The sequence below is a fragment of the Pseudopipra pipra genome, chromosome 14 (assembly GCF_036250125.1).
Source record: "Pseudopipra pipra isolate bDixPip1 chromosome 14, bDixPip1.hap1, whole genome shotgun sequence".
Taxonomy (NCBI): Eukaryota; Metazoa; Chordata; class Aves; order Passeriformes; family Pipridae; genus Pseudopipra; species Pseudopipra pipra.
Genome location: NC_087562.1, coordinates 4,654,308 through 4,678,627, shown reverse-complemented (window position 1 = coordinate 4,678,627; position 24,320 = coordinate 4,654,308). Strand labels below are relative to the sequence as shown.

Sequence of the window (24,320 nt, the reverse complement as noted above, 5' to 3'; positions counted from 1 at the left end):
ATGAACCTTTCATTGAGAAACCTGCCCACATTTCAACTAGAGGGATGTTGCTAATTCATTACAGAAAGTTTTGAGCAATTTTCTTAGAAAGCTAAAGATAGAAATGTGAGTGATGCCTTGTGTTTGTTCTGAACAAACCCTCCAGCTTCCCAAGAAAGGCAAGGGGAACTTTGTGTTACATTGGTTTTTATTGTTCTTGACTTTTTCACTAAGTTCTTTCAAATACTGCAATATCCTTTGAACACTCTTTTTTGTGGAGCAAGCTAGTTCTTGGACATCTCTGATTGTGAAGTCCTCCTGGTGGCTGTTTTTAGACCATGGGTCCAGTAGGATATGGGTGGCTTTGAAGATCAGTAACTGGGCACAACGTTTTTCACCTCTACATCCCACTCATTTTAATCACGGAAATATATTCCTCTGTTGTAGCTTACATGAAAATTAGGGGGTTGGATTTTTCATAACCCTTGGTTTCTAAGAGTCTAAGAAGGTCTGACTGGGCTTCTCTGTAAAACATACAATAAAATAAAATAAATGCATAAAGAGATTTCATGTGTACTTTGAAAGCTGAGGTGTGAGGGAGCTTCAGCTGTTCCGTGGATAAACAGATCTCCAGGCTTGTCACCTGTCATGTGAAACTTTCATACCATTACAATCAAATTCAAATACTTAAAAAAACCCCAAAGATTGTCCGTCTTATATATATATATGATATATATAAGATTGCCAATCTTATAAATATATATATAAAATATTCTATCATATTTTTACTATATCATATTAACACATGACAGTGGCTAAAGGAGAAAATGTATAGATATTTATAATACATATGGTATAATTGATTAGACACGGGATTTTCAGAAAGACAAACTTTTTGGGTCTTAACTGCTTGTATGTACGTATGTATGTCTGTTTGTGGTTACAATCACAATATGATGTCTTACCTTACGAATTATACAGGTCTTGGACTACAACCCAATTTTAGGCTCCTTCTTAATTGGATCCTGCATCATTTTTATGACATTTGTGGTACTGAATCTGTTCATTTCGGTGATTCTGGTTGCTTTTAGTGAGGAGCAGAAGCACTACCAGGTGTGTTCATCTAAACTCTCCTGTTTTTAATATTTATTGCTCAGTGCTTACTCATGATTTACGTATTCAGCCATGGATGAAAACCATGTAAATTCAATCCAACTCTTAAGAAGTCAACATTTGCTGAGAAAGCACACTTCAGATTTTCCAGATTGCCGCTGTCTTTTCCTGGCCAGACGACTTGCTGTTCAGATGCAGTATGAGATCTGATTTGTAGCCTTCTCTTCACATACTAAACCCAGCAAAAAGTTGTGCTTAGGCTTGTGCTGAGCTATTTTGAAATCAGTGCCAAAACTGCTGCTGAAGTGCAGGAGGACTTTACAGCTCCTTTTAAAACTCTCATTGTGAGTGCCTGACCCATTCAAGCTATTGATAACATGGTGTGAAATCCAGCTTAGTACTCCAGTACTGCCCAGAATTCCTCTATGTTTTAAATAAAGTCAAAAGAGATGAAAACAAAGGATGTGGTTGGTAAAAGACAAGAGATATTCAGTTTTTCTCATTTGCTTCATCTAGAAACGGTGGGTGGCTCATTGTACATACCACTGGCTGTATAGGAGCTGGCAAGTGAACTCCAGTCTCCTGTAGAAAGATTTCCATGGGCTCTGACAGAGCCAAAATTTCTGTGGTGCCCATGCTCATCTGAGGCTTTTGTCTGGATAAAAATATTGGCAAGTTTTGCTTTGGCAGCCACTCATGCCTTGCTGGGAGTGAAAGTTGGCTTATTTCAACTCAAGCAGAGATTTTGTCTTGCGACTGAATCCACTTCTGGTCTGTGCATCCGAGTAACTTGCTGCTTGTTGTTATTTCAGGCTTCAGAAGAAGAGGAGATTGTTGATCTAATGCTAATGAAACTCTTCAGTTTCTTCGGGATTAAATGCAAGAAGGAAGAGAAGCCAGTCACTGACGGGCAGCTGGAGCAACCTGTCAGCGAGTGAACGACGACCACATTGAAAAGTCACTTTGCTTGTGGGCAAAATATTTACTCGTTCGCTATCAGCTGCAGTGGTTAGGGTTAGGTTAGGTTTTAGGCTTAGGTTATCGCAGCTTCTCATTAGAACGGGCTTACCCAAGGGAATGGCGTGAAGCTGTGTCAGGGGAGGTCTAGGTTGGACATAAGGAAAAGGTTAAAGAGGGTGGTCGGGCACTGAACAGGCTCCCAGGACAGTGGTCGTGGTCCCAAGCCTGAGGGAGTTCAAGGAGCCTTTGGGCAATGCTCTCAGGCACATAGTGGGATTCTTGGGGGTGTCCTGTGCAGGGCCAGGAGCTGGACTTTGATCATCGGTGTGGGTCCCTCACAACTCAGAACGTTCTGGGAGAATGACGCGGTGTCCACCAGCGAGCCGTTCTCAGCGTGTTATTTTGCAGTTAACAGCTAAGAAGTAACGCTAAACCTAAGGCGAAACGTCCCACGTGCGCTTGCTGTAGATTCGACACCTGTATTTATTTAATAAACACTGAGCGTCTGTTGCAGTCTGCCTAAAACCTCTCGCTCTCCCTCACGGGAAGATGGCGGCTCCCTCACGCCGGCCCCGGCCCCGCTGCCGGCGCGGCGGGGGCTCGGAGCTGTATCCAGGCGGCTCCTCACGGCCCGCGAGTCCCCTCCCGGTCCCGCCGCCGTGAGGGACCCGCTGAGGGCCGGCACGGGTCCGTCCCCGCCCCGCCGCCATCACCGCCTCCCGCCGGCGCCGCCCCCGCCCGCCCGCGGCAAAGATGGCGTGGCGAGCGCTGTGGCGGGTCGGGCCGGTGCTGGCGCTGGCGCCGCGCTGCCCGCGCCTCCCGCCGCCACCGCGGGTGCCCGCGGCCCGTGGGCTGCGCACCGGGGCGCTGCTGCTGTCCGGTGAGTGCCGGCCGGGGGAGCGGGGGGAGCGCGGCACAGCGCCGGGGGGAGGCTGCGGGCAGGGTGGGCTGCGGGACCTCGCCCGCCGGTGCGGTGTGCGCGGGGCAGCCGGGCGGCAGCCGCCCTATATCCCTCCTTCTATCCCTCCTTCTATCCCTCCTTCTATCCCTGCATCTTTCCCTCTTTCTCTCCCTCCCGCCCAGCCGTGTGTCCTGGCGGCCCCTCGTAGGGTACCGGGAGAGCCCCGCAATAGCGCTGAGGCCGCGCAGGGCTCGTCCCTGCCCCTTGTCCCGCTCCTGACACTCTCCCCATTCCCGCTCCCGCCGGGAGCAGGTTCACCTCCCTCAGTTGCCAAGAAACTTTTCATCTCCGCTCCTCTGAGCACAGAGGCTCAGTCTCCCCCAGGCAGCAGCTTTGAGGAGCGGGCCGAGCGCGGAGAGCACCAGCTTGACCAACACAGCTCATATTTTCCTGGGATTGTCGCCCCCAAACAGCTCCAAGGAGCACCAGCAGCGCAAGAAAGGGGCAGGAGGGGGGGTCTGGCGGGGGCAGAGCCAGGGCCGGGGAGCCCCAGCCAGGTTTTCAGGGCCTTGAGCCTGTTTGGGATGAAGAAGTTTTGCTCTGGCAGCCAGAGCTGCACCAGGGGCAAGGCAGGAGATGGACTCGCACATCAGTGCCTGGGGTGGTTTTGCTCTGTGTACTTAATTCTAAAGGCATCTGCTGCTGTCGAAGCTCTCTTTGAATGGAAGTTGCCCACAGAAGTCTGAAGAACAGAATCTATGGTACTCTAGCAAACAGAAATGTTGAAAAAGTAGGTGAGGAGGCAAATATGCTATAAAAGTAATGCAGCCAGTAAGAAGAGCTCATCAGTTTTCTTCCAGACAGTCTTAAACCTACCTGCTTAACTGCCTTCTGCTGCAAGTGAAAGGAATAAAGGTTGTTACTCATTATTTGCAAATTCAGTCTGAGCTTTTTCACTATTCTGATTAAGGTACCCATTGTTTTTCTATACATATCACTCGAAGGAATAACAAGCTGTGCTTTTGTTTTAGGCAGAGAGGAAAAAGTTTGTATGCCTCTTTGGGGGAGTGTGAGTTCACTCTTCAGATGTATATTTATGAAGTATCTAATAGAAGCAGGTTACACTGAATGAAGGGTTGAGTTCAGAACGTGTTAGTTAAGATGAAGCCAAAGTCCTGTTGAAATGAGTGAAGCTGGAGGAAATTCAGCTGCTCTTCTGAAAAAGAATGCAGGGGGGAGATTTGGTATGCTTTGACAATTCATATTCATCTGAGTTGATTGATCACATAAGATCAAAGTTCAAATTTTGAGATTACTTATTAACTGTTTTTAATTTGACCTTTACTTTAGCTACGGTGTTTTTTGTTGCATGCTTAGATTTCCTAATTTCTCACTTTTTTTTTTTATCCTGAAAGAAATGTGCTCTTCCAACTGTTCAGAGCATTTTACTGCTGTATTCCACTGATGTGAAAGTGTTCTGGTTTTTTATTAGCCTTGCTTTATAAACAGATGTTGTATAATATTATTACCCAAAATAAAAATGTATTTGTTGGTTTCTGTGTGACATTTGTAACATCACAAGTATTCAGCTTGGGTTTGAGACTGTGTGTCATTCTCCATTGTTATGGTTCATTACTCATTTCCAATAGAATTCCTGTGGGTTTAATGTCTTGACCTAAAATGATTTAAGACATTTGATTTATTCTGTTCACTGGAGTGTGTCAGGAGATGTTTTTGTAGGTATTAATAATGCTATCTGAAATTCTCTGGGGTTTTTGAGTGATAATTCATGGAAAAATACTTCATATTTACACTTTACTCAATTTTTTCGTGTACTCCACTTGCAAAATATGTATTGCTGTATTGAGGGCTATAAAATTTAGGCCCTATTCAAAGATAAACCATTTTATCTGAAACTTGCTTCTGTTGAACAAATAAGAGGATGCCTGCAATTGAAACAGCTTAAAATTTGACAGACTTATAGTGGAAAGATTTTAGCAGGTCTACAGTGAGAACTTCTGTTTTTCTTCATGTGCAAGTTTAGAAAATATAAAAGGATTTGCCAAAATGTAATTGGGATTTGCAGAAGTGTGATTTCTCTGGTGGGTGCTGTAAAGAGTCCAGCCCAGAGGAAGAGCCTGAGAGGAGAATTTTGAGCTCAAAAGGCAAGTCCAGCTGCACTACCCTGGCACTAATCACACAGGGAGCTCTGTTTCAGAAGTTATCCAGCTTCTGCAACAACCCTTGCCTGGCTGGATGGGTGCTGCAAGTGAAAATTAAAAATAAATTAGTTAAAATTAAAAATAAGTAAGGAGGTATTTATGGGGAAACTATATGGAAGTGAGAAAACAGACAAGGCAGCTGAAAATGCCGAGTAAAAAAAGTTCCAGGTAAAAATGTCAGCAAGAAAAACATTTCCTGATTCAGTTACTTCTTTTGAAGTCTCTCCATGTGACTTTATGAAAACAACTGCCTCTAATAAAGGTGTCTTGAATCTTGCAGATGTAAAATGGATGGAGAGTTGTAACGTTCCTGTGAAGTGACTTTACAAGGTTTTAAACGGGCTTATTTTAAAATGATACAGAATAACTAAAGTGTTCTTCTCAGAGTCACTGTATTAACAGAGAGCTCATTCTCTTAAGTAACAGTTGTCAGCATGATTTGACTGATTTTGTCCTTTATTAATTTTACACAGATCTGTGACAGCTTTGAATGAGATGCTGTGAGACTGACACTGTTTCTTGAGTCATTAACATTGGCCTTCCCAGCTGTAATGAAGTGGTTGTCAGAAAGAAACACTAAATATGTTTGAAAAGCCACTATGCTATAGTAGGAATATGTAACTCTGGGTAAAATACACATATATGCTTCAAATTTACACTTTTGTTGGAAGTGGAGCTGCTCCTTTTGCTCCTGTCCTGTCTCAGTCTCCAGGTGAATGCACAGGAGCTGGTGATGCTCTCAGGAGGACACCCAGTGAGCTTCTGCCGTGTCACTGAGCAGAACAAGAGGCTTCTGTAAATTGTATGTGCTGTGTAAGATATTTCCCAAGAAAAATGAGCAGAGCTGTAGTAGAAAGCCCCCCAGGTTAAGCCTGCAGATGTGTTACTGTATTTAACCCAGCAACATTTCACTTCTTCCTGAAGTGTCAAGTTTGTTTCCTTTCAGCCCGCAAGTTCACAGACAAGCACGAATGGATATCTGTGGCTAATGGCATTGGAACAGTAGGAATCACTGATTTTGCCCAGGTATTGATCCCTCCCCCCTCCCCCAGGCCTGCAGTATTTATTTGGGCATATCTGCTCCTGGCCTTGCTCTTTGGACACCTATGGTTTCTTTACTGTTTTAGCTGCGTGTGTTACACACCGAGCGGGATTTTTGGGCTTGGATCTGTCACAGTGTTGCTGATATTCATGCTGCTTAGCATTCTGATAAGTTCTTAATTGCTTCAGGTTGAGCTTGTGGAGAGCTGAACTTGATGAGGAGCTTTATTCCTTCAGTTCTTCTAGGCCTGAGCCGTTCGTGGCTGTGTGAAGGGGACATCATGTGCTTTTTTAGGTCAGATTTCCCATGGTGAAATCCCTCTGGCTAAAGAACAGTTGTGAATCGATGTACAACATGGCACATACCTCTCATGCAAGCACAGGAGTTCCTTTGGATTTTTTGTTTTGGTCTGGTGCAGGTAACTGATTTGGAATGGCCACAGGCAAATTCAGGACAGAGATTCCCTGGGTGTGAAACGTGAGAAAAGTGAATGGGACAAGCTGCCAATAGGTGGAATTAATGTTTCTTAGGACAAGCCGCATTTCCTGTGATCTCAGTTCTCTGGGGATAACATTTGAGATCCCTGGTCTTTGGTGAGATAGGGTACCTGTGTCAGGGAAGAGCTGAGCCAATTCTTATGGTGCTAAGGGTCCCAATTAAGCCATTAAGGGCAAACGGTGTGTTAACAGCTCTCCAGTTGTCCCTGTCTCTGCGAAGGAATCATTGAACCTTCTTTCAGATTGCACTGGAAGTAAATCCTCTGTGCTTGTAACAAAAAGATAATTCCCTCAAAACATTGGGAACTTTGTCCTTTGAAACAGTTGTTACTGTGACTGATGCTAAGAAGGTGAGCAGATGTTATTCCTCATTCTGCCAGAAGGAATCTGCATATAAACTGAGCCTGAGGGTTATTAGCACTGTAATAGAGAAGCAGTAATTTGGCATTTGGGCCATGATAAAACAATCCAGTTTTTTCATGTTAAGTGTTTAAAAAGTGAAAAACACGTAATGCTTAAAGATGAGAACTAAATGTAGAAAGTACTTATACACACATTCCAGAGTTACTGTATCAGCTCTCTGCTATGTATACTTTCCTTAAGGTATGCTTTTGTTTTTCTTTTAAGGAAGCATTAGGAGACGTTGTTTACTGTAGTCTTCCAGAAATTGGGACAAAATTGAGTAAACACGGTGAGTTTCAGCTCTAGTTGCTAATGAAGTAATTATTCTACTCATCCCACCCTTCCTTTGCAAAGATGAATTTTATGAATTAATATTTATGGTCATTAATACCATTATAAAGCTTCTGGATGCAAAATAAATTCCAGTATTTCTGCAAGAGGCTGCTTTAATTTCAAATTCTGTCAGACAGTGCTTGGTAGCAGAAAATATCTGCTGCTTGAATGGTGAAGAAATTTATTTAAAAATAAAATACTTGAAATATTTCTTTTAATAATTTTATGTATAATCTGTTTTTAAGATATTTATGCTTTGATTTGGACTTGCAAGTATTTATTTGTACTTCTCCAGTTAACACATTTGTGAGTTGCACGATGTGAAACATTTAATTGATGTCAAACCCTAATTTTTCCACAAATATCCAGACTCAGTAATTTTGGGGTATCAGATGTAATCACAGGGTTTTGCTCCTTAGCAATGTACAAATTGTTACGTTCTTCACCATTCAGTTCTGTAATTTTGCACGTTAAAGAAGAGGGAGCATTAACAGGTAGAAAGAAAAAGCCTTTTCCTGTGTCACACAGGGAGCTGCCTCACTAGGATACGAAGGAAGGATTGTCATGAGCTTCAGACACTGCAAAAAAGGAATGTAGATTATGAGGGAAAGTAGGAGGCCTTTCTTCTGCCATCCTTCCTGTGGAATAGGTTGTATCAGACTGTTTTGGCCAAATCCACTGCATCACATTAAATGGTGACCCTTAGACAAAAAGTCCTTCTGTTTAGGATTTTAATTAACCAACTTGTAGTTTTGCTTTATCCGAAGGAATTCCGTTTCCTTTGAAGTTCTCCTCTTTTCTCCTCCTTCTGGCCTTAGTCTAGTTCCAAGCTTTCCCAGAACAAGCTGTTCTCAGATCCCTTGTGCTGATGCCTATCTACTCTTCTGACAGCTCCTTCAGCCTCTGTCTTGTTTGCTTGTGGCTTAGAGCTGCTCTGGGCTGACATTGCTCCAGGCTCCCTTTCCTACAGAACAGGAGAAAGGGAAGAGCTGCTGGGTGCTCCCAGTGTGGGGCTCCTCAGTACTAATGTGTGTGTTCCAGTGAGGGCAGATCCAACACTTGATAGTGTTTCTGAAGGAAAAGGGGGATTTCTGAAATTGTGGCTGTGTCTATTTTGTAACCAAGTTATGTATAGAAAGGTTTAAATTGGACATAAAAGGCAGGTTTAGGTGTCATGCAGCAAGGGCTGGATGTTGTTCCTTCTAACCTGATATCCTATCACGTGCTGTGGGGCTTTAGCCAAAGGATTCACCAAATGTAGGGATTTCTGTCCCTTCTGTAGTAGCCAGTGATGGGCACATTCCCCAGAATAATTCAGAGGCGTAAACATCAAATTTAATACTGCTGATCATTGTCATAAAGTGGGTGACAGATTATTTGACAGATTTTCTTGCTCAAAATCAAGACATTTCACTGGTTGGATCATCATCAGAACGTCTGACTAAAAGAACTGAAGTGCTCTGTGTTTTCCTCTTAGAAACATTCAATCCTATTCTCTGTTTCAGATGAGTTTGGGGCTTTGGAAAGTGTGAAAGCTGCTAGTGAACTCTACTCTCCTCTCACAGGAGAGGTAACTGAGATTAACGGTGCCCTTGCAGATAATCCAGGGCTTGTCAATAAATCTTGTTATCAAGATGGTAAGATGTCATTTTTATCTTCCAGTAACGAATACCTCTGAGATTATTGCTGTCATAAATGGCTCTGCAATTCCTATTCTTCCAATGTAATGGTGTGGAGACTTACATGGAATATATTGAATTGAATATAGTTCAAGCCCAGTGAAATGTAACATGAGAGCATTATCACAGCCTTGTCTCTGACAAGCTGTTTTACAATGGGTTTTCAGACACAGACTGTGGTTGAATTTAAATGTATTTCCCTTGACTGCATTTCTGTTTCTTGGATCTTGTACCAGCTCATGATCCTGAGGGGTCAGGCTCCTCTACTTCTTTCCAGACAGTGTCTCCTTAATGCCACTGTCAGAGCCAGCACTAAATTAGACAATTGGTCTGACTCAAAAGGCCATTTCTTATGACAGGTTGGTTGGTTGTTGATTTTTTTAAAATACTGAAATGTTGTTTTGCCTGCACAAAAATCCAGTTGATTCTCTGGTGATCCAGGGCTGATGTGCTGCTGGGAGTGCTTTCCTAAGGCAGGAACATGAATGAATCTTCCTTGTAGGATATTAGCAACTCTTTCTTTTTAATTTCCTAACCACAGGTTGGCTTATCAAGATGACTGTGGCAAACCCTGCTGAACTTGATGAACTGATGACTGAAGATGCCTATGAGAAATACATAAAATCCATTGAGGACTGAGCTGGAATAATGAAATAAATTCATATAAAATATTTCAGTGTAGTTTGTCATCAAACTGTATTGAGGAAATACAGAATATCCAGAGTTGGCAACCTGAAAAATACCACTTATGATCACATACACAAGACCATAAATAATTGCAGTGATAAAGATGTTCTTCCTCTGTGTACTTGAGAAGGTTTTTTATTCTGTTGTCTGATTCATGTAACTTCAGAATGTTCTGGGAAAACAAAACTGGCTAAAATATATACTTCCCAAGATTCATTTGACATCAAATTTAGTAACAACAGCCTTAATATGGTAATTTTGTGGCAGGAACATGACTCTTCTTGTAACCTGGGCTACAGCTTTCCCTGAAATACCTTTTTATTGTTCCCAAGATGTGGGAAAGCAGTGTCTCCCTAATGTCCTTGTATTCTTCCTCCTTAGAGTGGCAAAGATGATGCCAAAAAAAGGAGAAGCCATATCAGCTACCTCTCTGCGTGATTTTTACTTCTTTACAGAATCTATTCATGCTCTGTTTTCAGTTCTTGTTTTACTACATAATCACCTGTTCTGTAGTTGATTATGCCTGGGAGGCAGCAGGTCTGGCCTTTGTCTTCCCATTTCTGTGCTTTCTTAGTATGCAAAGCTCATGCAGTGATAGTTTCTCAAGGTTCTAGGGTAGCTTCTTTAGGCTGTGTTTTTTGCCCAGTGAACACTATGTAAGACACAAATAATTAAGGAACTGATTCTACATCTTGTGGTGATTTCAGAAGAGCAGAGACTTGTGTAAATTGTGTGATCAGCAATAGTTTGACACATCATCTATCCACATGTGTCTGTAGCAAGTAGGCAACTGAACCCAAAACTCCCTTTGCAAACCAGTAAACTAAAGCAGCTGATTCCATTAGACTGAATATTTAACAACCCCACAACTGTGCACTCAAAGTTGATGGGACATCTGAGGGTGAGGTTGAGTTGCACACACCTGCACTTCAGGAAAACATGATAATACTGCAGAGTTTTGGTCTAAAACTTCTTTCCATGATTTTAAAATGGTTGTTAGCAGCTAAGCACGAAACTAAGTTGATCTAAGAGGAAGCAGGGGAATGCTTAATTTGTATCAGGCAAAATCCATATTCCTTTGAAAGTTCCTTCTTCTGAAAGGATGTGAATCACAGCCCTTCTAAAAGGAAGAAATGCACTGCTGGTCATACAGAAACTTCTCTAATGTATAAAAAGAGGGTTTCTTTTATGATCTGAAGGGATGTCAAAGTAATTGGTTTGGTGGGGTTTTTTTGCTTTAAATCCTAGGAGAAGATTTTCCCTACACAAGTCACAGATCAAAGCCCTGCCAAGAGAGAATCAACTGTGGCTTTAGTACAGTTCCATCATCACCACAGGAGTTAAACTGCAGTGACTAAGGGGCAAGAGGGGTTTTGACTGGTCCATAGGAATTCTGACTTGGCAGTGGTTGATTAAACAAAAGGCTCTTGTAAACCCAGTGTAAATGTTTTAAAAACCCTCAGTACTTATCCATTATTCACACTGCCATGCAATATTTACTGTGACAACATCCAGGGCCCAGAGAGCTGGGAGCTTGATCCCAGCCTCTTACAGACTCCCTGCATCAGTTGGGATCTTCCACCCCCCCTGTGCACTTTGGAAGGGAAAGTTTGTGTCCAACACAGCAAGTTCAGGCAAATGGAGGTAGGAATGCAGGAAAATATTCCTGTTTGATACTGTTTCCTCCACCTTTTTTTCCTCAGCTTTAGGGAGAAACAGGCCCCTCATTTATTGCCATGTAATACATGACCCTTGTGGATCCCCCTTTAAAGGTTACTCCAGAGCATTGTAATGCATTTTTATACCATTTTCCCTTAAAAAAAACATTTGTATTCTTTCATTTTGATGAGTAAAACAGTAATTTCTGTAATGCCCTAAGGGACCTGGAGAACAGCAAAAACTGGCAAATGGTCTCTTCCTTAAACTTTGCCCATTTAAACTGCATTAGCAGTTTAAGTACATGAGTGTGGGTAAATGACAACTGTCTGAAAAGAAAATCTGAAATTCAACCTTTCATGGTGTACAGCTGGAGAATGGATGTTCTTTTGCTTAAAGCTGGGATGTGTGGAGATCACACAGCAAGAGGCAAAGGAACTTGCACCCCCCTGCACTAGATATTTTGGAGAAGAGAAAGAAATCAGTAAATAACAGGATGTCACCCGTGGGTGGAATGCTTCAGGTCATGAACGGTGTTGATCCAAATAACCGCAATTAAAAATGGAAATCGTGGCCTGAATTCCCCACACGGTGGCACTCAAATCGTTCCAGCCGGGGCGAGGAACGCCCAGCCTGGTCCCCAGGTCACAGTGACACCTCAGCAGTGACACCTCAGCCTCGGGGTCACTCCCTCGCCCGGGGCAACTGCAAGCTCAGGAAAAATATTAAGCACATCTCGCTTCACTGAAACCTTTAAAACGCACTTCTCACAGCACTATATGTAACAAAGGAATTAACTTAAGCCTGGTTTTATTCCCCCCCATCATCATGTGGCTGAACTAATGGAAAACAACATCCTTTGGCAAGCTATTCCTGGGGAATGGGACCTCATGGATGTGAGACGAGAGTAAAAGACTCTCGAGCAATATCCATCAGCATGAATTACCAGCAAGATATGCTGCAGATGGCACAGACAAATGCTGAGAGCAGCTTAGGAGTGTCCTTAATGTAATTTTCTCCACTTTGCCCACACTACTTCGACACAGTCTAAGAACAGTCCTTGGCAGAGAACTGAGCCTGTGGTATCTGGATGGGGCAGAGTTTGCCTCACTATATTGATGGTTCTCTCTTCCTGACAAAGCATAATTCAGTCACTTCAGACCTGATCTGTTTTAATGCAGTACAAGCACCCTACATCCTTTGCTATTAGGCTGTTTTATTTGTCATTTGGTTATAGCATTCAATTATTTATGCTGTTGAATGTATTTTGCTTCGAGATGCATTTTAATGGAAGTGCAGCACTTATACCTTTCTCTGACCATGAAGGTCAATCCACAAGGCAGGAGGATGAGTCTGCACTTCTTAGACTCAAGAGCACTTCTGCTGTGCAGCCATCACCCACCTCCCTTCTTCACTGCACGGGTCTGGATCAAGAGAAAAGGACAGAAATAAGTGTTCTTGGCAACTCCTGGCTGTTCTGAGAAGCCCTCCCTTGTGCCACAACTGGTAAGGCAAAGCCAGTGATAAAACTGGTGATAATATCACCATTGCACATCATTTTTTTCCTGCAATACATCACCCCCATCTACCACTGAAACAGTTCTGCAGCTTTCTGTTAGGCCAAGGGGTATTTCTTGCACTAGCTTGCCCTGGTAAATGTGTCAAATATAAAAGAGAATTCAGCTGTTCAAAGCCTTGACAGGAATGTTTTGTTCTCAACTTCCCTCACCTTCCATAGGTTTAAAGAGTAACTGAAGGACAACGTGGTGCTTTGATATATTCCTGCTTCTATCTGACCTGCAGTAGTATTTCTGCTGGGGAGTCTTGCAGAGGGACACGCTTTGGAAGCAGCACAGCCAGTCCCTGTTTCTCCTCCCTACCTGCCCCTGGATACATGGAGTGTTCCAAGGAAGAAGAGACATTCACCCAGAGGTCAGGGAGAGGTTGGGACTGCAGCTCTCAGTCATGACAACAGCCCAAGCTCCTGGGATGAGGTTGCAGGAGAACCTGAGCTGATCTCACAGCTCCCTGAAAGACGAGGCCCTTGCTCCCTGTTCCTCCTCTTTGGCCTTGCCCTCTGTTCCTGCTGCCTGTGTTGGTGCCAAGCCCTCACTGGAGAGAGCCCTGGCATTCCACACATCCCCTGAGCCAGTTCAACTCATTGGTCACACCAAAAACTGTTGGTGGACTCCAAGAAACAGCCAGAGAGGGACATTAGGAAATAGAGTTTGTTATCGACAGTAAAACTGCCTGAATACTGCACACATTTTAACACTTGTTATTAATAAGATTATCTACAGTAATGCTGATTAATCATCAGATGAATTACCATAGTCATATTTTGTCTCATTCAGGAGTGAAAAAAATGGAAAATTAATCCAAGGCTAAAGAACAATGTAAAACTATTCCTTTTCTTGTTTTTTTTTTTAGACCACCATGACTTCATTACAATTTCACTCTGAACTGTAATCTCATTACTTCAAGGTCACTCAAGCATAACAGCAGTTTTAAATTCAAAGCATCTGCCTCACCAAACAAAAGGGAAATTACACTCTATTATTCTAACTATTACACTCTAATATTTATATTATGGCACCTTCAGAAAACAATTCTAGGTTCTGTCATTTATGTGGGCTAAGAGTTCATTTTTACTTGAACGGAAAGATAAGGTAGATGTTAACTCAGAAAACATTCCCTCTGGGGAAGGAAAAAATTAAAAAGGAAAAAAAGAAATCTAGGGCTAATTTTAATTAGTTTGCCCTTCCAAAGAAACACAGGCAAAAAAAAATATTAATAATGAGACAGCCAAGCAGATGTTTCTGAAAGAGGATAGAAAAATAAGTTGTACGAATTACATGAGAATAAACACGAAACATTTTTTTCTCCTCGTGGCCATGTGGCTTTTACCCACATTATAAAAAAGGCTTTGAAAGTACTGGTTAAAGAAAAGCAGCCACATTACATTTACACTCAGTGATAATCCCACCCTGTCTCCTTCAAACATGGTAATATTCCTACAAGAAAAAAATGCAGCTTCCACTGAGAACCCTCCTAAGACAGGTTGGCAGAAAACCTGGCCCAAATGTCAGATATTTGCTTCAGATGTGCAGGTACACCCCAACATGTCTTCACACAAGCACAGCAGATGCACTGGAACACAATTATTTCAGACTGCCAACAAAAAAAGACATCATGGTTTGTCAGCTCTAAAAAAAAAAAAAAGAGGTTTGTAGTCACCAGGTGCTCGTGATTTGTATCATTAATCTTTAATGGCAGCTAGAAGCTACAGGTTTATAAATATATATATATCTTTCGTAATTGTGACAACCAGTGACTAGATGCAGTTTTGGTGGAAAATTGTCTGAAGTACTGTAAGGCTGGGTAAGTTACAAGGCATTATTAGAAAACATTGATTTTTGACTTCTGGTGATATTACATTTTTTTTTTTTTACAAACATTAGAAACAAACATTGTTTGGTGAAATATAAACATTGCAGAAGACACTACAACCAAAAGTAATTTACCAGTCAAGTAACACTTTTTTTTTTTTTTTTAAACAGAGTTAAATCAAAGAAACAGTATTAAAAACTTGCACGTCGAAGAACACTCCCCTCAACAGGACAGAATCTCCATTACAGAGAGAAATCATTGGTGTGACACTACAAGGGAGGAGTTAGGTTTGTTCAAACCATTCCAAGAACTCAAATTCTCTGTCACAGCAGAATTTTCCTGGGTTACAACATGGATTCATGTCCAGATGTTGGCAGGTTTTGCACCCAGGCAGAGCTCAGCTTGGATCAACCTTAAAATACCTGAACTTCACATCTGGGTGCACCTCCATGGAGTCAGGACAGGTTGTGCCACAGTTTAGAAACTGGATTTATGAGTAATCCCAACCAAGTCCAGTTTTACTGCTTTTGATCAGCTTTAAAAACCTGCACATTAGCTCCTTGAGTTTAAAAGGATAATACAATTCAGCTTTTTTAAGATAGAGAAATACAAAAAAAAGTTTAAAACTCACAACAGTAACACAACATTTTGTCCTAGAAGGTGGTTTAAAGTGTAATGTGTGAGCCTTGGTTATGCAGTTTGATGAAATATTGTCTTGGTACTTTTAAGAGGAGCATTATTATGATTTAGTGAAGTCAGATCGGACAAAAAAAAAAAAGAGCCTAAAGTTATAACACCATTTAAGACACACAATTTCCTTAATGACACTTTTAACAGAATATTCTACACACAACACACTGATAACATCAACTACACCAATCAAGTTAATCCCTAAAAAAACCCAGGTGCACCATAGAATTGCATAGAAAGAAATCCCTGGCATTAATACACTTGCACTGGAGACTAGGACTTTCTCCCTGCCTTACTAGACCAAAGCACATGTTTTTAAAAAAGCACATCTCACACTGGACATTTCTCTTAGCTATATTCTTTGGAATCACTAGTGCATATGTTATTTCAAGCAATTTTCAGGCTGCATGCTACTGTTTCATGTTGTAGAACTAAAACCGCAAGGAAAACAGTTTTCCCTCCAAAAATGTAATGGAAAATAATCTTCTCATGTGGCATAAAATTAAAATCAGACCTCTCTCAACAGCAGAGCTGAATGAAGAGGATATTCCCGTGAGATGGGGACACTCAGGGTCAAAACTCCTCTCTGTAAAGTAAAAAGTCATATTTATAGGTTGGATAAAGAAAGAGTCCAAGCAATAGCCAATGGTTTTATAGCTCAGCATCCACTCTGATCATGGAAGACCTACATTCAAGTCCATACAGGGATGTAGGGAAGTAATCTTATTTATTTTGGGGCAATTCTCTCATAATAAGCTGAACCTGAGAAAACTTTCCTTCGAAACAGGTGTGTTTCCCTGAACATGTTTCATTTTGAAACACGCCACCACCTTCCCTTTTAAACAAAACACTGACCAGCTCCACATAAGGCTGAGGGATTCATTTCACAACAACATTGACTACATTTACTTCTTGCCTTAAACTATTTATGATGGAAAAACCTTCCTCTCAGTGCTCAGAAAAGACTTTCAGTCACTCAATAATCCTTCCATCCTCTCCAAACACGTGCACTGAGGATTTCCCAAAAAGCCATGCAGTGCAACTGGAAGGTAAAAGTAATTTTCTTCAGCTCCTCCCTGCAGTGAGCACTTTAATGTCATGATATGACCTCTGCAGACAGACAAAATCCATCCCAAAGTTTTAATGATACTCATTATGCAGCATCAGATAAATAACAGTAAAAGCTGAAGAGACCACATCTCCACAAACAGATTTCATAAAAAACTAGAACTTCTGGTTTCAGACAGAATATATATTTAGAATATCTGTGCAAGAGGTGAATATATACAATAAATATATCTTGTTGTATCAACTATAGTCACAGATTTTTTTTTAATTAACTATGCAATTGTAGAGGTGTATCAGGAAGACATATTTCTGACTGACATTTCTTTCATTGTAATATGGGAAAATATAATTGAATTCTTCCTGCTGCTACAGCTTCAGGATGTCTGGCACAGCTGAGAATGTGTCAGGAATTAGAATAGATTATTATATTTTAGTATAAATTTCATTTTAATGACAAAGCCTTTATTGGACTTCTGGTGGGAGAGCTAAGGAACACGGGAGATTTCTTCCTAGGAAATGCTGAAAGGCACGTAAAAATTTTAATATATACTCAATAATATGTTAAATATCAGATTCTGAGTATTTCTGTAGGGCTACTTTTTATTAAAATTAGCAGCTGCTTGCCTGTTGGCTCTATGGAGAAACATTTCATGTCTCTGCAAAGGGGTGATGCTTCTGCATGAGCAGACATCTGTTCATTCAAGTGATACATTTTCCCCTCACATCTGCTGAAGCAACAAAGAGTGTGCACTTATTCTGTTGTTTTCTGAGATTCTGAGGCACACACATTCACAGCAAAAAGTTGCTTGCAAGTGGTAAAAGGTTAAAAAACAATTTAATTTACCTGAAATTATGTATATTTATTGAAAATGAGTAGGACAGTTTCAGTTTATGCTCATAAATAATATGCTTAGCTAGCTGAAATTCCATTTACAGTCAATAGTTCTGATTCCTTTTAGGCTCTCTAATAATTAGGGTAAATTTCCAAAATAGTGCCACGAAAGGCATGGAATCACATGCAAAAACCTGCCAGTTCAAGTGGGAAGCAGCAAACATCCCTGTCAGACATACAGTACAACTTGACTGGCTGTATAAATTAACATTATAGTGCACATACAATAACATGGCACGTCCCATAAAGCTGCAGCTTTGCACCAGAAATGCCAGCAGTGAATAATTCACTTCAGAGTGAAGCACAGGACCCAAGGATCATGGCCTTGCCTAAACCACCCTGGAATCACTTGGAAAGGGAGGTGCCACGAGCTCCATCCATGCAAATAAAAATACAAAGAGGTGACATGTTTCCAGCAGAAGGTTGGCTTGAAAAATCTTCAGATATTTTACTTTGCTTGTGAAAGTTCTTTCTGCTGAACAACATTCTTCAGAAATAGGATTTTAAAAAGCGGTTTTGCTTGTGCTCCCATTAAAAGGATGGGTGTCCTGCCAACTTAAAAATGGTTAAAAATGTGGGGTTTTTTCTCCTCAAAGTTTATGTAAATATTATATAAATATCATTTGATATTTTCATTTCATCTCCATTTATCACAGTGCTTCCAGCAAGCCACACATAGATGGCATCAGGTTGAAATCCAAGGGACTGGAAGCTACAGGAATGCTGCCAAGGGACAAAACACTCATGGCCAGTGCAACCAAAACATGTGGTTGGAAATCTGAGTGAGTCTTGCTTGGAAACAAATTCATGTGGTAGAACAGCAAATGTGTAATTGAAGAGGTGCAACTGTAGCAAATACCACTGATAATTTCTATTAAAACACCTTAATCTTCTTCCACAGAGCTCATCAAGAGCATCCTCCAGTCAAAGCTGCTGGTGCAGCCTCACCTTTCCAGCTTGGAAAAGGAGCTTCCAGAAAGGCCATGTCTGTTACTGGGCTTGCATGTATGTTATCCATAATCTGGGATCAAGTCCAAGCCCCTGAAGTTCCTCACAAAATTCAGGTTTAGGTCAGGCTGAACTGCTTGAAAGCTCAGGAGAACTGTTTTACAGGACATTCTTCTGGTGTTCTACAGCCCCTAAAGTTTTAATATTCAGATCTGTCTGTGGCAAAGGCAGCCACAAATAAAAGAACAGTGAGCTTTGAACAGTATTGTAAAGCCATAGCCCAATTCTGACTGCAAAATTTCAACCAAGAGCAACAGTAATTTCATCTAAACAGTGATAAAAAATAAAGGGTAACACAACAACCTCCCAGTTGCATGTAATCCACTTAGGTATCCCAAATTGAAAGACTTTAAGCCACAGGTGTTAGAAGGAGATTTTAAAAACTTTTTAGAAACCTTTAGAAAATTTTCAGAGACCTGCAGATGCTGCATAAATCAAATGACAATGAAAACTGCCATTCACTGGAAAATAATTTTGGAGTTCTGGAATCATTCGCTGTTAAAAATGGTCTTAGCCCTGTTTGTGTTTCTAAAGCCATTGAAACAGTAAACAGGAATCTTGTTGGAACTTCATGAGCAAAGTTGCAGCATCAGTTGATCTAAAATGCACAGAAACTACTTTTTTCTCCAAGCATTTTAGTCTGTCCAACCCTCCAGCTGTTGGTTCACTCTTTGGGTGAAAAAGGCCGAGCAAAAAGTGCTTTGGAAAGCTCTAACACATAAATAAAAGATGTTTTGCTGTATTTCTACAGATTTCAAAGTGCTTTCAAATGGAGACAAGTCCTTTTCCTTCTCTCCAGTATTAAGGCTCTTATAAAAAAATATAATTTCAACTAAAAGACACTTGGGCTTTTTTTAATCAAATACACCACTTCATATGCTTTAATCATGAGCATTTTAAGACCCTAGTTGTGCAATTCTAGCTTTATATCCATGTTCTAGCAACTTATAGGATTACTGTATTACAAGATGGGGACCTTAATATTCTAAAATGTGAAATCCTCAGGAGATGCTGACAGTACATTTCTCTTATATTCTGTTTCATTAAAAACACAGGGATTAGAAAACTGCCTGGGAAATTAAAACCAAGTTACCAGTACTACAGAAAGTAGTCTTGCTATTACTTCCATTAAATCAGAGACAGTGATCCAGAGAAATTAAATTAAATACTCTTTTCCCATCAACTTTCCAGACCTCTTTTTCCCCCAGAATTTAGAAGTTTAATTATTCTGACTGAACCAAACCCTCAGGAGACAAAAGTGCTCTCAATTCCCACCGAAGTCAAAAGGTTCTGTGAGAACTCATTACTCCAGACATTACTCAAGCTGCTTGGGACACTTAACTCTTTCAAGGAACATAAAAATGAAGTTAAAAATCACAATTCATTCACTAACAACGTACAGGAGGTCCAAAACTTCAAAGGCCTGACCTGACAGCCCTTCATAACCAGCAGATCACGCTGACATTGGTTTTGCCACTCTCAGAAGTTGTATTTGCAGAGGTCCCTCTCCTGCAAACACGCACACACCTCAATCCTGGAAAATTAGCACCCAGATTTGGCACCAGCACAACCTGTACTCAGCTGAACTCCCGAAAACTCGAGTTTTAAAAGGAAAATGCTATGTTTACTGCTAATATAATTTAAAAACATATTTAAAACATACCTTTGAAGGCAGAAGTCAGCATGCTCCGTGATTTCTATTGATGTATTTTCATATGGCAAGGTGCAACTTTCTTCGATTTGTCTGACTAAACTTTGCCAGATTTGTGAAACCTGTCCCTTACTGAAATTATTATGAAAAATTTGGAGCACTTAATTGTTCAGAAAGGAGGTCCCTGCCCTGACACACCTTAAGAAATTAAGTTAAACCGTCAACAGGAATAAAAATGAAAGTGTTGCTTGTGATGCAGACCAGAATTATGGATTTAACTCTTGCAGCCTCTAGTTCCCTCGGTGCAATCCCACGACTTTCCTACAGGCCCAATCCTACAGAAACAAACACCAGACCCTGCCAACCCCTTCCACCAACGTACCACACGAATCCTAAACCAAAACACTTTCTTTTGAAAATCTCTCCGTGAGTGACATTTCAATTAGGCTGTGATGCTATTTTTTTCTTTCTAAGTATGTTTAAATACACGAAATAGGGTTCAAAATTAAAAAAGAAAAATAAAAATCTTTGCTTTAAACCAAACATTTTTACAGCATGATGAAACACAGCTACACCTTGGGGCATCCCTGCTCTTGTCCTTTTGGGTTGCAAACTAATCTGTCCCTCAGCCCTCCATTATGAGGCCCTTAACCCCAAACTGACACGAGAGGGTGAGCGCAGATCCAGCCCCTCGCCGGAGCCGGGCTTTGCTTGAGCAGGATTAGGCAAATGGGAGGCTGGAGGGATGCCCTGTGACCCTGCCCTCCGTGTCACCTGCTGAGGCGACAGCAGCCCCTCCGGCACCTGGAAGCCTGTGCATCCATGGAACCCGGTCCCGGCCGCTCAATCCCGCCCATCCCCCGAGCCCCCCCCGGCAGATGCTGCTTTGGTGGCCGCCACAGCGCTCGGCGGACTGAGGGGAACCCGCGCCCGACACCCCCGTGAGGCGAGCGAGGGTCCCCCGGCATCGCCAGCGACCCCGGAAAGCCAAATCACCCCGCTGGGAACAGAACTCGGGAAAAGCCCTCCCGGCGGCTCTCTGGGAGGCGGCGGGGCAGCCCCCGGGCGGGGGGATCCCCCCGGCCCCCCGGCTCAGATGAAGTGGATCCAGGCGGAGCTGTCGGGGTCCTGCGGGAGGCCGGTGCCGGGCGGGACGCGCTGCCGGGCCCGCAGCCGGTAGTTCTTGCCCTCGTTGTTGTCCCAGTACTCGGCCCCGGCCACGCGGTACCGGACGGCGAACTCGAGCGTGGCCTCGGCGGCGGCAGCGCCCAGGGGCAGCAGGAAGGCGAAGCGGTCGGTGATGCCGTCGGGCGGCCCGGGCGGCTGGTACGCGGCGGGAGCCTCCGCGCAGCTGGCCCAGCCATTGAGCGTGTACCGCACCGACACCACCTTCTCGTAGGCGAGGTTGAGGACGCGCACGGCTCCGCGCAGCCCCGCGGGCTCTGCCCGCACCCACTCCAGCCTCACCTTGTGCTGCCGCACCCGCTCCACGAAGCCCGGGCTGGCTCCGGGCTGCGGCGGGAACAGCGGCTCCAGCAGCGGCGGCGGCGGCCCGAACAGCACCGGCTCCAGGTCACCCAGCGCCGGCGGCTTCCTGGTCTTGAGCAGGTCTGCGGGGCGCGGCGTGGGCGGCGCGGGCAGCGGCACCCGCGGCAGGTCGGCCTCGCAGAAGAGGTGCACGGAGGTGAGCTCCAGCCCCAGGGAGTCGGCGAACCGCACGGTCTTGCGGCGCGACGGGCTGTGCTGCAGCGCGGGGCGCAGGCTGCGGTCGCCGGGCGTGGGCAGCGACTTGGCGCGGCGGCGCTGCGTGGGGCTGGGGGGCACGGCGGGCAGCGTGGGCTCCCGGCCCCGCGTCTGCGGCGGCTTCTCGCCCGCCGCCTCCCGCACCACGGGCGTGGGCGCGGCGTCGCCGTCGGGGCTGCAGCCCGCCCTGCACTGCTCGGCCAGGCTGCCATAGAGGCAGGCGCTGCAGCTGAAGTTGCGCGGCAGGTAGAGCCGGGGCGGCGGCGCGGGCACCGAGCTGTGCAGCGAGCCCGCCTTATCCATGGGGCGCCGGCGGGAGCGGCGGCGGGGCCGGCGGCTGGCGCGGCACCCGCGGCTCCTCCTCTCGTGCGGGTGGCGAGGCGGCTTCAGCGCCCGGTCCGCGGGCTCTGCCCGTCGCCCGGAGCCGGCGGGATCGCCTCGGCGCTGCGCAGGTCGCGGCCGGTCCCGGGGGATGCCGGCGGGTGCATCTGTGCGGGGGCGGCGGCGGGGCCGCGCTGCTCCGGCTGCTGCCGCTGCTGCCGTGCCGCGGTCAGGCAGCGACACACGCCCCGAGCCATCCTTCCCTGCCCATGGCTCCCACCCCTGCCCGCCTCGCCACGGCCCCTGATCACACCCCGCGGCTCCCCCCAGTACCGCGGCTACGCCGGCCCTCTCCTCCTCTTCCTCCTCCGCCTCCTCGCTGGGTTCTGGGTCTTTCCTCGAGGATCTCATCCAAAAAGAGGAGGCGGGAGGGATTCCCCAGTGGAAACATTAAAATTCATAGCGGCGCTCTCGCTCGCCCGACCCGCTACAGAAATAGCTGCGGGAGAAAGAGGCAAAGCCGGGCTCGGGGAGATTACACGGGCCGATAAGAAACAGCTGGCTGGCAACTTGGATCTCGCAGTGTACGTTTAAAGGAAGAAATCCAGCTAATCTGCTGTAATGCGTTTACTGTACATCTGCCGAATAAAATGCACCTGCCGCAGTCCTGCCGCTCATCGCCCCCGGCGCTCGAACAGCTCCGGCCGAAACGCGGGGGGACGATTGTGACACAGGAACCCCGGCGGTTCTTGTCGGAAGAGCGCTTGGCAACTGCCGAGCAATATTCAGCCGAATTACAGTTTAATGACGAGCAGACTCTGGTGTAGCCAGTTCAAGGCGCTAAACCACCATTTTAGTAAGCCGCTTCATTCCAGACTTTCCGTAATCTGGGACTCGTTTTTAATTAGTAAATTGCATTAAAAACAATGATCCCACCGTCCTGCCAGAGCCTGAGCCTGAACTGTGTTGACATGTGATTCTGATTTAGCTTCTGAGCAGGAGCTTTTTACACCTCGAGCATTTTATCTGCAGCACTTGGTGTTCCTTTGACAGTCTGGGCAGTGGAAATGCGGCTGATGAGATTAAGAACGGGACAAGTAAACCCGATAAGGACCAAGTGCTAAAAAGCCACTAGAACACAGGGAAGAGTTATTCGCTGCCTCTGTTAGAACTATGAGCTTTAATTCCTTTACTAATAAGTATGAAAAAAAATCCTAGATTATTGCTGCTGGGTTCCAAATGTTTTTAACGACAGATGGTTCATAAGCAGGGAATAAAAAATTCTGCTCATCAGTGTTAAATTTGACACCCTTAAGCTTTGTCGTGCCATCGTCTCTCATTCATAGGCTGATCATAGGTTTTGAAAAATCAAATACGAATAACATAAATAATTACATCTGAATTCATTAGCCCAGGATCTTAAAATTGTCTCATTTGTCCTTTAATGCCATCCCTCACAGAAATTAGTATTTCAGGAAAATAAAGTTTTCATCTACTCACACTTAATTTGGGGGAGAAAAAGAACCGACCCAAATAATTGTTCAAACAGGTTTTCAGGTTATATCCTTTTGAATCACTTTTAGAGTAATTTTTCTCTGTCATAACACTTGCTAAGGAATTACCATGTCTTTGTGCTGATTTCACTTTAAAACAAGTAAAGAGTAAGAACATTCTTTTTTACATTGATATGCAAAGTCTTGGCATTTTTAAACCATTGTGAAACTATTGGAACTAATACACTAAATTGGTTTAAACCCAATAACACATTCAGTCAGGTTTGGGTGTCTTTGTGGCATGGACGGGGAACAAGACTTTGGAATAATTTAGTTTCCACTGTGCTTTACACAACTGGGGTACCTTAGTAAAGTTTCACTTCCCTCTTCTGGTAATGGTAGTTGCCTAACTTCTTCTTACCATAAACTTGGGTAATACTCCTGCTTTTTGGCTTTCCCAGGCCTCCTCTTTCCTCCCACAACCCTGGTACTATTTCATGGAACAAAAAAACCCCAACTTCTTTCTTCACTGGTGATTGCAGGTGATGTAGTTCACGTAACCAAGTTTAAAATACAGGTTCCTCAAAGGTCAT

At 43.8% G+C, this 24,320-nt stretch overlaps 3 protein-coding genes across 3 annotated transcripts in view; 2 read left to right on the top strand and 1 right to left on the bottom strand.

Annotated features, from left to right (window-relative positions):
- Positions 1-2,565, top strand: part of LOC135422280 (polycystin-1-like protein 2) — a 38,319-nt gene extending 35,754 nt beyond the window's left edge. The window contains exons 42-43 of the mRNA XM_064671360.1: positions 961-1,092; positions 1,905-2,565. Of these exons, the coding sequence (XP_064527430.1) occupies positions 961-1,092; positions 1,905-2,030 (258 nt within the window). The 3' untranslated portion in view covers positions 2,031-2,565. The remainder of the gene's footprint in view (positions 1-960; positions 1,093-1,904) is intronic.
- Positions 2,566-2,775: 210 nt separating this feature from the next.
- Positions 2,776-9,799, top strand: GCSH (glycine cleavage system protein H). Its single transcript, XM_064670955.1, has 5 exons — positions 2,776-2,932; positions 6,122-6,201; positions 7,342-7,405; positions 8,955-9,086; positions 9,670-9,799. Exons 1-5 carry the CDS (start codon positions 2,806-2,808, stop codon positions 9,765-9,767), a joined length of 501 nt encoding a protein of 166 aa, XP_064527025.1. The 5' UTR covers positions 2,776-2,805; the 3' UTR covers positions 9,768-9,799.
- Positions 9,800-14,717: 4,918 nt separating this feature from the next.
- LOC135422001 (protein phosphatase 1 regulatory subunit 3E-like) lies at positions 14,718-23,333 on the bottom strand. The gene has a single exon (XM_064670949.1). It carries the CDS (start codon positions 22,643-22,645, stop codon positions 21,263-21,265), a length of 1,383 nt encoding a protein of 460 aa, XP_064527019.1. The 5' UTR covers positions 22,646-23,333; the 3' UTR covers positions 14,718-21,262.
- Positions 23,334-24,320: the final 987 nt, after the last annotated feature.